The 14,667-nt window shown below is 39.2% G+C and overlaps 1 protein-coding gene across 8 annotated transcripts in view; it reads left to right on the top strand.

Moving 5' to 3' along the window:
• Window positions 1-14,667, top strand: part of HERC2 (HECT and RLD domain containing E3 ubiquitin protein ligase 2) — a 216,296-nt gene that overhangs the window by 71,483 nt on the left and 130,146 nt on the right. For 7 of the 8 annotated variants that reach the window (XM_067559971.1, XM_067559974.1, XM_067559977.1 and 4 more), the window contains exons 11-21: window positions 52-240; window positions 930-1,081; window positions 4,233-4,390; window positions 4,489-4,602; window positions 5,475-5,726; window positions 6,955-7,148; window positions 8,220-8,420; window positions 9,130-9,358; window positions 9,482-9,606; window positions 12,706-12,884; window positions 13,849-14,033. In XM_067559971.1, coding sequence (XP_067416072.1) covers window positions 52-240; window positions 930-1,081; window positions 4,233-4,390; window positions 4,489-4,602; window positions 5,475-5,726; window positions 6,955-7,148; window positions 8,220-8,420; window positions 9,130-9,358; window positions 9,482-9,606; window positions 12,706-12,884; window positions 13,849-14,033 — 1,978 coding nt within the window. Of the gene's footprint in view, window positions 1-51; window positions 241-929; window positions 1,082-4,232; window positions 4,391-4,488; window positions 4,603-5,474; window positions 5,727-6,954; window positions 7,149-8,219; window positions 8,421-9,129; window positions 9,359-9,481; window positions 9,607-12,013; window positions 12,136-12,705; window positions 12,885-13,848; window positions 14,034-14,667 lie in introns of those variants that run through there. The other variant, XM_067559978.1, reaches the window with a different exon arrangement.

Genomic DNA, 14,667 nt, shown 5'->3' on the forward strand with positions numbered 1-14,667 from the left:
TTAAGCTGTGTATTTAACAGTATGTTTTTACTTCACTTTATTGCCTTACAGGGATCTTTGCAAGAAGTCATAGGTTGGGGTTTAATAGGATGGAAATATTATGCTAATGTGAGTGGTCCAATTCAGTGTGAAGGACTTGCCAATCTTGGAGTTACACAGGTTGCCTGTGCAGAGAAACGTTTTTTAATTTTATCTAGAAATGGACGAGTTTACACACAAGCATACAACAGTGACACACTGGTAGGTGATTTTTACATCCATACTAAGCATACCTTTTTCTGTAAAATATGCTGCTATGATATTGTTCCATCTAATAATTTAAATGTCTAGTGGAGATGCTGTGAATCTGTTGATCTTAAATTCCTTGGTTTTTGAACCCCCAGAAGCAGTGATTTATAACGTTTGTTTGCCATGTTAAGAACTTTTCCTCTGTTTATAAATATTGGTTATGGTGCTCACAACAATCCAGCCTTATGAATGATACCCTCTTTCTTCTCCAGTAATATTGCTTTGTCGTTTCTACCCTATAACATATGGTAATTGCTTAGCATGAAGTGCATTTAAGCTAATGGATGTTTTGACTACCAGTGCCTAAGCATTAAGTTCCCTAAACAAAATTACATTAAAACAGAAAAATATGTAGCTAAGACTATTTGAAATAATCAGATAGTAGCCAATTTGATATATACTATGTACATTGTAAGGATGGGACAAATTGACAACTCTAGAGCATCCTTGCCTTTCACCAAACCCAAATATTGGATTTGAACTTCTGGCGTTGTTCTCTGGTTTCATTAATTTAATTCCAGAGTTCGTGGTTTTGAAGGGAGGCCATATTGGGAAGAACCTAATTATCAAGTTTTCTGAGTTTTCAACCCTCTCTGAGCAACATAATTAACTTTTCTTTGTACATTGTCTCTAATTTACAGGGACCACAGCTCGTGCAGAGTCTTGCTTCTAAAAATATTGTGAAGATTGCAGCACATTCAGATGGTCACCACTATCTTGCCTTGGCAGCAACTGGAGAGGTTTTCTCTTGGGGTTGTGGAGATGGTGGAAGACTAGGCCATGGGGACACAGTGTATGTGTAATAAAATACCATTGACTCACCAATTTAAGCATAAAATGTATTTACCAATATTCTACTTTAATGTTAGAAATTTAAGGTAGGATTAAATATTCAGACATTTAATAAGTGAACTGAAACACAGCTACTTACACTGAAATGACAACAGACAAAAAGTAACATACTATGCTATAGTAGATCATGTTATTCTGTACGTATGTATCATTCAAAGTTTGATAAGAAATTAAGTAAAGCAAGACCGTTTATAAACAGTCATTCCTTTAGATTTTGTCTTAACTATGTTGTCATGATGAGACCAGCAAATAAACTACCATTGTTAATGGCAATGGAAAGGGCTAGCTTTCCTCTTTTTTAGATGTATGAAGGGAATGTCAAGAATGTATTCCTCCAGGACATATTAATACACAATTCTACCGGTAGCCTGCTTATGTTTGTTCATCTCATCATGGAACAGAATTTTCTAGGAGGTCTTTTAAGGATATCTGCCTCAATTGAATATTGATTTGTGGCTATAGAAAATGACAAAAAATGTATCTAATCTGTTAACCGCTGTTAACATAAGGATCTTCAAGAAATCTAGCTTCACTTGTAAAATTTGACACTGAGTAATCCAAGTGTCTTTTACAACAATCCATCTTCAAAGCAACACATGCATGATCAACTATAAAATTACAGCCATCCTGAATATTCTCTTTTCTTTCCTTTTTAATTAAATATCCTCAATTCTTTGAGTGTTTGCACTTGTCCATTCCACTGTACATGTGTGTGTGCCATGAGCATAGTGGCTGGAGAACTTTTTTTCTGAGCGGTATTCGTTGGTGTGGCTTGAGCGCCATCTCTTGCCACAAGCCACTGTGTGCTGGTACAAGATGGTGGAGCCGCCCTGATTCTCCTCCGTTCTGCCAGTGATGTTTGTCGGAGTGATTTAAGATTTCTTGTCATAAGTGCTGCCCTCATGCCTTTATATCCTGTTGTTAGGAATTAGTTTAGTTTTAGCGATAGATTTTATGCTTAGGTCTTTTTGGACCATTTTTCATCTTTTGGTATTGGGATTGGTACTGGAACAATCCTGTGCTAACCAGGTTTTAAGACCACCTGGACTTAAAATAAACCTATGCTGGTCAGTGACCCATACCTGGTTTTCTTGAAATGTTTGGGAAAATCCCACATAAGTGACAAATGTCACATTTGTAAGGGATTTAAGCCCTGTTCAAAGAAAAACAAAGCAGCAGGGCTCAAATGTTTACCCATGGAGACAGCACTTTGCCCTCATCCCCTGTGGAGAGAACTTCAAGTGCATTGGCTTTGGTACAGAGTGCACTGGACATAACTGCAACTCCTTGGTCTCATTCACTGGTACTGAAGAAAAGGCTTAGTCCTTCCTCAGGCTTGGTACCTCACTTGGCTTTGTTAATGCTGAAGCCAAGTAGAGGCAAAGACTCTCTGAGACATTCAGGGGAGAGTGTATTGCCAGAGCATTCTTCAGCTAAGAAGGGGAGATTGCTGCCTCCAGAGCCTGTGCCACATCTACTGAGGGAGTCTCTAAGGTGTTTTTTCATAGTCAGGGCAATCTGTTTCCAATGTTCTTCCCAAAAGTTCATGTTCATGGAGATGAGGAGAAACTTCATTTGTTGGATGTGAGAAACACTTCAGCTTTCTACCTAGAGCGTACTAAGTCCTTTACATCTTCCATGTAGTTGTTCATAGTAGTTGCGAACACTCAGAAAAGCTCTCATCCTAGATCTCTCCAGGCATTCATTTATGCTATGAACTGGCTAATATAACCCTACCATCTAAAGTATTGGTGCATTCTACTAGCACGCAGGCAACTTCAGATGCTTTTTTGGCCCAAGTACTGATCATAGATGTTTGTAGAGCAGTAATTTGGTTATCAGTCTGCAGTTTTGCGTCTCCTTATGCCATTTCCTGTCAATCCAGGGACCATGCAAATTTTGGACAGGTTGTCCTAGAAACACTGGTCAGGTAGTTTCCCAGCCCATCTCCATGTTTGTCTGTTTGTGAGTCTTCTACAGTGGGATGGACTTGTGCAAGCACTTGAAGAAAAATGGCCACCTACCTTTCTGTAAGTTGTGTTCTTCGAAATGTGTTGGATTACATCCATTCCATGACCTGCCCTCCTTCCCCTCTCTATTGGAGTCTATCTGGTCCGAAGGAACTGAACAGGGTCTGTGGCACCTCTGCTCTCTTAAATCAGCTCGCAATGATGTGTGGCGACGGGGGCACTCAAGCTGCCCCAAAAAGTAGTGCTGAGGGAAAATGTTCAAGTGGGCATGAGCTGTGTGCATACCTACAGTAGAATGAATGTGTGCAATACATCTCTAACAAGGATCGTTAGAGAAAGATAAGTAATCATTTTTTATATTTTTGATAATTTCTTTGCCAATTTCTAGAATATTTATAGTTTGAGGGGTATCCATCCTCCCATTTTTCTCAGGTCTGCTATATATGATCTCAGGAGTCCATCTGCACTTCTTATTTACTTGCAAAATCAATTTCAGAATGGTTTGGTGCAAATGCAGACTGTTGTGTGTTCCCTATTCCTTTTTTTCTGTGTTAAACAATAACATTGTAATGATGTGTATTGGCCCAGGAAGTAGGAGTCTTGTTCCGTAGCTGAACCAGTGTTTTCCATGCAGTATCCTAAAAGGGTGTACTTCTTTGTTGAGTTGTACCCCAGAATTGATAAGTGTTTCACCACTACAGTGACAAATCCTTGCAGGATAAGGGAGTACTCTTGTATTGAGGTTGAGAATAGCATGGAAGGAATTGTTCAGACACAGCAACTGGAGCTCAACTTTTTTCACAATGAAGTGTAATGCTTGTGAAAACCACTGGATTGACTTATTTGGAGGTAGAAATATTAATTATCAGACTTAGGATGTCAAAGGCAGTGGTAGTGTAAGCTTTCCCACAGTGCTTTTCATATTAAGGTTGATCAATAACAAATACCACCTTAATTTGCTTTATAAGACCATTTACATCTTGCTGCCTCTGGCAGCTAGTAAGGTTTGCAGTTGCGATAGTGATAAATTTTATTTTCTAGCAGACAACTGACCACATCTCATTTCACAGAATCTACTCTATCAGGCCACCTATTTGAGACTCTTGTCTTCTCTCTATATAGACCCTTAGAGGAACCAAAGATGATATCTGCTTTATCTGGAAAGCAGGCTGGGAAACATGTTGTTCATATTGCATGTGGAAGCACGTATAGCGCAGCCATCACTGCTGAGGGAGAATTGTATACGTGGGGACGAGGGAACTATGGCAGGCTGGGACATGGTACGTTATTCTAATTTCTTAAAGCATGATCTGTATGTAAAAATTTTAAATGTCTCTCTCTTGGTTACTTTTGACAGTGATTATTTTTTGTTTTGAAGGTTCTAGTGAAGATCAGACAATCCCAATGCTGGTCACTGGGCTGAAAGGGCTGAAGGTTATTGATGTGGCCTGTGGGAGTGGAGATGCTCAGACTCTTGCAGTGACTGAAAATGGTTAGTGGCTAAACTTGCCTTCTTTAGTGTTGTTAGAAAGACATTTGTGGTGCAGATCTCATGCTGAACATTCATAAAATGAATTTTATAAGAGCATCTCAAACGAATGCTTTTGCAGAATACTCTCTGGGTGATTATTTTAGCCTAATAGATATTTAAGAATTGAAAATATTAGTAAAGGAGAAAAGTTAAGCACTAAATTTATATAATTTGCTACTCTTTCCAGTTGCATAGTTACTCAGACCTCTTCAGACATCTCTTCAGCTCACCAGCTGTTCTGCTGTATATTCCTCCTTTTCACAAAAATATTTTATCACCTAAACTTCCAGCACCGTTTTTGAGTTATAAACTTTTTTTGAAGTGCTTAGAGTACAGTTGTAACATGTCCTTCATTGATGGACATAACTTTATCCCATGCCTTGCACTAGAGTACCTTTGGCTCTTGCCCTCCACTCACTGTGCTTCCATCCAGCTCCCGATTTCTCACAACTGTGCATTTCAATGTAGAGGCTGCCTTCCTGTCCTTTTCATTGCCTGGGTACCAGCAAGGGGAGCACTGAAAGCATAGGAGAGCCTCTCCCTGCTTTCAGTTCCTCTGGCTTGGTGGCCACAGCAGCTTGCATCAGCCAGAAAGAAAAATTGCCAGGAAAATGTTGCTCAGCCCCTGTAGCCCTGGGCTGGAACATCATTGGCATGGGTAGAATCCTTGGAAAATGTAGCTGCCAAATTCTAGCAAGTCTGTACTGAGCATGCATGAACTCCATTTTTTTGAATGGGGGGGAGACTCATAAGTTGGCCGTACTTAGGTGAATTCCAAAAGTTCTAATTTGAATAACTTACCTGAAAGACCAATGCAATGTTTTTCTTTCTAGGCCAGGTATGGTCTTGGGGTGATGGAGATTATGGAAAGCTGGGAAGAGGTGGCAGTGATGGTTGCAAGACTCCCAAGTTGATAGAAAAGCTTCAAGACCTGGATGTTGTGAAAGTACGCTGTGGAAGTCAGTTTTCTGTTGCTTTAACAAAAGATGGGCAGGTCTACTCTTGGGGGAAAGGTGACAATCAGAGGCTTGGGCATGGAACAGAAGAGCATGTTCGATATCCCAAACTGCTGGAACGCTTACGAGGTAAGTGTAACACAAAATTGTCAATCACAATTTTTTCCTCAGACTAGAAAGTTGGAAAGTGTCAAAAGCACTTCATTTTTGGTGGAAAAATTTATTTTTAAGTTGTATTCTAACTTAAAGAATTTCACCACTACTCTCATTGATGTCAAATTGTAGCTCTCTTGTACTAAGCATTAAATACATTTGCTGTCCCCTGTCTTTTGTCTATTAGAGATTGTACCTCTGTTATTACAACAGACTTGTTATGCTACACTATTAAAACCTTTTAATACTTTCTAAATTCTTGTTTCCATACACTTTTCTTTCTCCTTATTCCTACTACTTTTCTCACTCAGCCCTACTGAAGAATTTTTGTGTAAAAACTCATTTAAGCCCTAGTCCTGTAAACATGCACATGCCTTTATTTACGTACGTGAATAGAACTATTGAGAACCATGGGACTATTCATGTAATTAAAGTTAAGCACATACATACATGTTTTGAGTCGCTCAGAAAAGAGCCAAAAGTTGTTGCCTACATTTTTAAAAAGCAAACCTGAAATACTGTTAGGCCAGGTGAGAAAAAGACACAGTATTATGAAGTAGATTTTACAAATCTTTGTAATTGACTTATTGATCCATTGTATTTGTATCCATTGTAGCTTGCATAACTCCCATTGACTTTGTAACTTCCCTTTAGTGCGCTGTCTCCACTGTGCTGCGCTGAACTGAAATGCATTCCTGTCAACTGAACTGAAATGCATTCCTGTCAACACAGCTTTTTGGGGAGCGTGTCTTCACTGCCGCTCAATTGAACTGGAAAAATGGATCGAACGGCGGCAAATTTGCCGCTGTCAGTTTGAACATAGCCTGTTTGACTTCAGCATGTGACACTGTCCAGTCACTTTTCCGTTTAATAGTGGAAATGCCAACAAACTCTTCTAAATCAACAAATAAGCTAAATGCCTGAAAGTAACACAAGATTTTTACAGCCTTTACACTTTTTGGCAGTGCAGGTAGCTTAAATCTTTTTAAACATTTCTGATTTTTTGGGCAGACTCTTCCAGTCTATTAAGGTGGAAGGTAAAACTACAGTTTGACATTTTAACTCTGCTCATTTTTAAGTGTGGTTTTAATAGTTGGTGCGGAGGGAGAACACAAGAGCTATTCCACTAATGATTTTTCTGTTAAAATGCATATAATCTTTACAGTAAGCAAAGTTGAATATTTTGTTCACTTTTACTTATCAGGGAAAAAGGTGGTGGATGTGGTGGCTGGATCCACCCATTGCTTGGCACTTACTGAGGATAGTGAAGTGCATAGCTGGGGGAGCAATGATCAGTGCCAGCATTTTGATACTTTGAGGATCACCAAACCAGAGCCTACTGCTCTTCCAGGATTAGATAGAAAGCACATTGTTGGAATTGCTTGTGGACCTGCTCAGGTAAGCTTTGAACTCTGTTACTCAGGATTTGTCTTTAACCATGTCTGTGGATTAGACGAGTGTCGTATAGTAATTCAATTCCTACTTCTCCCTATAGTGTAAATCAGTAGTGCACCAATTTTTCCAGTCACCCGCCCATCCCTCTCCCCCCCACGGAATTTGTCGTGCCCCCACCACCATAACTTGTAATTTGAAACAGATTTTTTGTGTTCCTTGTAATCTGAAGCTGTTTTTCATGCTGGAAGATGGAGGGAAGACACAGATGAGACTATTTATTCATTCGGTTTAGTGTTAAAGCATCTGACTCACTCGAGAGGTCCTGGGCTCTCAACTATTATTATATATGTTGCCGGTTTATGTCTAATATCAATTATTAAATGAGTTTTCAAATTAATGAGAATCAAAACTAATTTTAAAGTCATAGTAGGCCTACTGTAGTTATGAAACTTAACAAATTGTTGAAAATAAGTCATCCTATGCTTTTATTTGTACATTTATTTTTTTTCAAAGGGCAAAAGGCTGAAGTGTCTTTGGCTCCCCGCCTGGAGAACCTCTTGCAGCCCCTATTTTGCGCACCACTGGTCTAAATGCTTTCTGTACAAGCTGTGACACATGGATATTTCATGTTACCAGCAGATGGAGACACAGCCCTCCCCAGTTTGTTTGCAGTTTCTTCTCCAAAAAGGCTTACCTGCTCAGTAAGACTTCCTGAGCAATAATTACAACATTAGTAATTTCTAGTATGGGTTCTGAGAATGAATCATTCTCAACTCTTCCACCAACAAAATTAAAGTAACATGTCTGGACTGGCATAGAAGACTCTGAGAAATATGATAGGAAATAGTAGTTTTCTATGGTTGTTGGACACCTTTAGCTTTTGACAAGAAGGGGAAGTTTGCTGATAATACAAATGAATTGAGCCACAGCTGCGTTTATCCTGCAACTCATCAGAAATCTGAAAGTCGCAATACAGCCCTGAGTCTCTTTCCTTCAATAAAGCACTGGTACCTCATAATAGGCCTATTATTGATTAACAAGAAAGTAACTGTTACTCTTCCTTTCCATATATAGAGTTTTGCCTGGTCATCTTGTTCTGAATGGTCCATTGGTTTGCGTGTACCGTTTGTGGTGGATGTTTGCCCAATGACATTTGAACAGCTAGATCTCCTGTTGAGACAAGTGACTGAGGGAATGGATGGCACCTCTGACTGGCCACCTCCACAGGAGAAGGAATGCATGGCTGTGGCAACCTTAAATCTTCTAAGACTTCAGGTACTGTTCCTTTCTTATGCGTCTGAGTTCTCACTCAGAGAAAATGCTACATTAAATTGGTTGGAAGAAACCTTTTGTGTGTGTTAAACACTTCTTGTTCATTTAAAATTAAATTGATATATTACAATGAGCTATTCATGCAACTTATTTTCAAAAGGTAGAAAGCTATCCTTGGGTTTTCAGTCCTAATCCTGAATTTCCTTGGTCTCTTGGTTTAATGTTTTCTAAACCGTTTTTGCATTTGATTTAAGATCAACTGTAAAACTAAAATGTAAATTGATTAATCTTGGATATGTGCTGAATATACCACCTGCTGAAAAGGCTTGAGTGGTCAGTTTTTTAATTTGCCTTTTTAAAAATGAGTTTTCTGTTTGGGGCAGATCTGGTACTTCCAGCTTGCTAAAGATGTCATTATGTCCATGATGATACAGAATGATGTGTACGGGGATGTCTAGGTAATTTATAACTTCATGTAATTATTGCTCACTAGCTATCCTGAGGTACTGGCTGAGATTAGTACATATTATTTGGGTGTAATTGTATTTTTACTTTAGCTTTGCAGTGTATTTTTAAAAAACATTTCCTTGTATTTAGATCAGTAGATGTATTCGTATTCAGGGTCTGCATGACTGACTTTGTTCAACTTCATTTCTTATGTCACTTCTAAATGAAAATGATCTTTTGTTTTTTTTTGTTTTTTTTTTTCCAGCTACATGCTGCCATCAGTCACCAGGTTGATCCAGAGTGCCTTGGCTTGGGTTTAGGCAGCGTTTTGTTGAATAGCCTGAAACAGTCAGTGGTAACTTTAGCAAGTAATGCTGGAGTTCTTAATACTGTACAGTCAGCTGCTCAAACAGTGTTGCAGAGTGGGTGGTCTGTGTTGCTGCCAACAGCAGAAGAGCGAGCTAGGGCTCTTTCAGCTCTCTTACCCAGTGCAGGTATGGTTTAACAATGGAAAACTGTTTGTCTGAATTTCTAGTTGTTTGTTCTGTTGTTAGTTTCAGGAAATTAAATGAGCGTCTGAATTTCTAGCCCATTAAATGTTTGTTCTCTTTTGTTAGTTTCAGGAAATGGAATGAATGTAAGCCCAGGCCGTCGATTTATGATTGACCTCTTGGTGGGTAGTTTGATGGCTGATGGAGGTTTAGAGTCTGCATTAAATGCAGCTATCACTGCAGAAATTCAGGTACACTTCCACAATGTTACCATTTACTATGTAAATAAAATAAGATCAGACCTGTAATATAATTGTTTACAGGACTTGCTGTGCATTCTTTGCAAGTGAACAGGTTTACGTCAGACTGAGGGCAGTTTCCTTGCTCAGTATGCCTCTCTTCCCAGCCAGCACTATCCAAAAAGCACTCTTGGCTTTCTCTCAGGGTCACGCTACAAGTGCTTCTCTGGCTGTCCTTGGCTTTCTGCTGCCATCTTGCTACCTTCTGTCTGCTTATGTGGTTTTTCTAGTTGTCTGCTCAGAGACACATAAATCCTCCGAAACAAAACCCAGACCTCTGTATTTGCATTCAATCCCTAGTGAAGTCCCTCTATTCACATGGAAGCTCCTGACTGGTCTTGCATGTGGCCTATATTTTGGGCAATGGGTCCTATTGTTTCAGCTACCTTACTCCAAAAAGGAGCTTAACTGCTTCTTTCTTTTGTCATGACCAAAGGGTGACTGTTACTACCATCATCTTCAATGAGGCTTCAACCAACCCCCTGCATAACAGTAGCTCTGTGGCTTGCATTTCAGGTTTACATATAAACTTGATAGGAGTTTAAATGAGTAGTGTGTATATTTTTACTATTTAAAGTGAGGCACAATACATAAAACCACCTGTCAGATATACAGCACATGTAGCTTCTGCAAAACAATGTACAAACATGAATGCCACATGCCAGACTTAAAATGGTCTTTGATCTCTGAAGGACTCTTGCAAAGCAGTTCATTTTTTGTCAGGCATCTCAGTCCTAAAACGCCATAAAAAGTAAGCATTGATCTCTGAAACGTGAGTGCTTCTATTCTTGAGGTTTGTTACAAAGTATGAGTGTCACTAGCAAAATGTGAAAGCCACAGTTACTGTGTCCTTGTCCAGTTGGAATTTCAATCTGAAACCTGCAAATCCAGAACAGCAGTCTAGTACAGCATTAAAAATATATTATCTTAATCCTTAAACTACACACACTCTAGGATAGTACTACAGGAGATAGATAAGCTATAGATATTATGTCCAACTGCACCATTAAAATGCAGCTCAGGAGCCCAACTCCATTTGAGTTCTTCAGCAATTCCTACTCTTCTCAAGGATCCATTTTGATGAGTTATACATGTAGTGATTTCCTTGGGATGAGTGAAATCCTTGAACATTAGAGGATTTGCCCATTCAGGCTTCAGCTGACCTTTCAATGAAACCCACCTGAAAGGAAAGCACATTAAATGCAGAGAATGACTGAAGCTACTTAGTCCAAATCAAAAAGGAACCTCATATATCATCCATGAGCTCAGAGCTGTAAATAGATCTGGCTTAAGCAGAAAGCTGCACATCATCGGTACTTCTAGTTTATGCATTCAACCAGTATCATACTGTCTATTAGGGGAAATCCTGCTGCAGGGATTTCTTTTTTTTTCCCCTTGGGAATTAAAACCTGAGGCCAATGAAATATGCATGTCTGAAGAGAGAGGAAAATTGCATGTTGTTTCTTTTGTGAGAGGAATGCATCTTCTTAGAGAGTATCTTATGACTGCTTTGGAACTAGAAGAAGGTAAATTCCAAGATAGCCCACAAGTAATGAAGCAGTCTCACTTGATCCCATGTCATTAACATATAGTTTGTTTTTTCCTGATTCTGCTGCCATGCAAAGTCTTAAGAAAAATAAAACAAGATTAAGTCAGGCTAACATAATTACAATGCTCAAGAGTGTGAAAAATCCACTCCCATGGGCACAATAACTATGCCAACCTAACCGCCAGCGTAGACTAAGCTAGGTCGATAAAAGAATGCTTCCATTGATCTATCTACCTTTGCTTGGGGAGATGGAGCTCCTACAGTGACAGGAAATCCGGTCCTTCTCCCCACCCCACCCACTTTAGGAAGCATCTGCTGTAATGCGTTATAGTGGCATAGCTATGGTGCTGTAGCTGTGCCATAGTAGCATCCCTAGTGTAGACATGGCCATAGTCTCATTTCACAATCCCTTTTTTCAAAATCTCTACTGCAGTAGGATTGTGCTGACCGCTTCCTACACCATTTTCTTCATCTATTTTTCTGGCTCATGAGAGGAGCTTTTTAAAGAAATTGCAAACTTAAAAAAAAGTCATAAAGATGCGCTTGTCCTGTAGGAAGAGGACCTCTGTAGTGTACTGTAGTTTGGACAGTGTTGACCTAGTGGTCTCTAGAAATTTTTTCCGTTAGTCAGACCTTCCCACCATTCTTGGTTTTGAACAGATATATTTTAATAAAGGACTCTCACTTGCTTCCTTGAGATTTCAAGTATCAGCCTTTCTGCGATTAGAAAAGTGAGGGGGTTCCCAGTGGCTCTCTCCCCTTAATCTCCCATTTCCCATGAGATTTAGCATGCCTTTCATTTCCTCCTAGGTCTTGTATCCCATGCTGGCGCTCAGCCTGTTCTTCACGACATGTGTTGCTCTGCCTTTGAACTCTGTTCCTCTCTTAACATGTGGAGTATAGGTGTTGGTGACAGTTACCTTGATCAGAAGGTGGGGGAAAACTGACTGCTCCCTTCGGTCTCTGTATATACTCTTTCATTAGGATAAAATGACCCTGTTCATGTGCCTTAGTTTTCTTTTCAAGTTTGTCATCTTTTCACCATAGTAAGGATAGCCTTTGATTAGTTTCTGCTCTGGATTTAGGGCAAAAAAAAGAGGAGGATATGGTATAACCTGAGTGTTCACAGGACATATTTCAACCTATTTTTTCAGGAATTCAGATTACAGACATCTAGACACTTATTTCTTCTGAAACAAAGATCCACAAATCCCTTCTGATAGGGAGTCCGACCCGGAGGAAGGTCCTTCCTCAGGGCCCATCCCCCTGTACTCCTCTTCATCCCCAGAAGAGGGGACCTCCAGGGACCATAAGACTCCCCTTTTTGATTTCCGGGCTGACTAGATATACTCTTAATCTCATTTGTGGCATAGCTGACAGCCATTATGCTTTGTTTTCATACTTAGAGTTTACAGACCAGCATGCTCATATCCATGAAATAAATGATTGCACCTACTGATGATGTGCTGTTTGCTTTTAACTTCAATGTTTTTGTATTGTAGGATATTGAGGCAAAAAAAGAAGCCCAAAAAGAAAAAGAAATTGACGAACAGGAAGCAAATGCTTCAACACTTCACAGGAATAGGACTCCATTAGACAAAGACCTTATTAATACTGGGATCTATGAGTCTGCAGGGAAGCAAAGCTTACCTTTAGTTCAACTGATTCAGCAATTACTGAGGTATTCTTTGTTCTAAACATGTCATGATCATGAGTCTATTTTTCCTACAAAAGAAAATTCCTTTAGACTCATTCTACTATGAAGCATGCAAAAAATAACAGTTAATGGTCCCTGGTGGTAGTGTTTGCAATCTCTTCCGATCCGTCCTTCTGCCTCCTGAAATGAGAAATATTGAACATCTGCTCATTTTGTTTGCCTCAGTGTAGTTTTCTGATTTCACCTTTGTTTTAATGGGGAGAAAAGATGAAGATTCTGCAATAGATATTTTTAGGTCTAGGGAGAACTTCTGTTCTTTTGCTGCTAGGCCTTGTGATACTTCCTCCTCCACTGCAAAGAATTAATAATAGAGAGCAGAACTAACAGAAACGGTAGCAGTAGCAGTGGCATGAATTGGATTTGGATTTGGAGCAAGATATTGGTACCCCTTACTTTTGATATATGTCAATTCTAGGGTTTGGGGGAAGAAGAAAGTTGGGTGTTGGATTCTTGCCACTGTGCAGGATTCTCAGATAAGTGATCAGTGTGGCAAGCCTGGCCCCTGCTACCTCTTGTGAGCCTCTTTATTTCTAGTGGGCTAGCAGAAATAAAGGGGTGAGAAAACTTTGAGACATTTTACAACACTCATCACTTTGTTGTAACTGCAAGAAAGGAATAATTCATTACTGGGTCTCTTAACACATACCACCCCACAACTTTCTTCTGTACAGCATTCCATTTCAGATTGTTGAGAGCATTAAATCTATTGCTTCATAGTAAGATGTGGAGGTAAGGGTGTGGTGTGGTTGAGTCCAATAACATTCTTGGGCCCATTACCCCAAATAAAATAACATTTCTCCAGTGAACCGTTGCATAGGCCTCTTAATTGTCAATAGTTAGCAAAAATCCTAGCAAAAGCTTAATCCTTGTTTCTTTAGGCTTCTAATTGCCCTTTTAAAGTGCTTTATAATACTTTTACACCAACCAGGAACATCGCTTCACAGACTATAGCCAAACTAAAAGATGTGGCTCGTCGCATTTCTTCCTGCCTGGACCATGAACATTATAGTAAAGAGAGGTCTGCTTCTTTGGACTTGTTGCTGCGTTTTCAGCGTTTACTTGTTAGTAAACTTTACCCAGGAGAGAGTGTTGGGCAGGTCCCTAATACATATAGTAAGTTATAAAACATAAAGTTAAGCATTGGCATTGTTTGTGATATCTGTGCTACCAAACAAGTTTGATTTTTACCATTTTCCTGTTTGATAAATGTTCTGTAAATTGAGATATTGTTTCCTTTACTGAATGGCCCACAAGTTTGAGATCTGTTATTTCTAAACTGTTTACCATTCAAATTGAAACATAACAAACTGTAAATATAAAGAGAGTAGTGAAAACATATGTTACAGGAATGTCACCAGAAATCAGCCTTCTTTCAGAAAGCATTTAAAATTTAATAAATGTAAGTAACATTTGTCAGAGTGACATTAAAAGGTGTTGAATAGGCTCAATTTTCAGATTTGGGTGTCTATAGTTGGGTACCTAGATCTGTATTCAAGCATCAAAGTGGTAGATTAGATGCCTAGAATATGTAGTTAGGAACTGAAATGGAATTTAGATGATTAATGTTAGATTCCCAATTATGAAAATTGGGACTGCTATTTTAACTATGTTAACATAGTGAAGTTGGATTTACTGTCAAAAAGGCTAATTGAAACTAGTTCTCGATATTGGTTTAATTTCAATGCATTGAATTAGTCAAGAAGAACACCTATTAAATTGATAGCAAAGCTTCTAGCAGTGCCAAAAA

The sequence above is a fragment of the Emydura macquarii genome, unplaced genomic scaffold (assembly GCF_026122565.2).
Source record: "Emydura macquarii macquarii isolate MOO-44397 ecotype Brisbane River unplaced genomic scaffold, CSIRO-AGI_Emac_v2 contig_2207, whole genome shotgun sequence".
NCBI lineage: Eukaryota > Metazoa > Chordata > Testudines > Chelidae > Emydura > Emydura macquarii.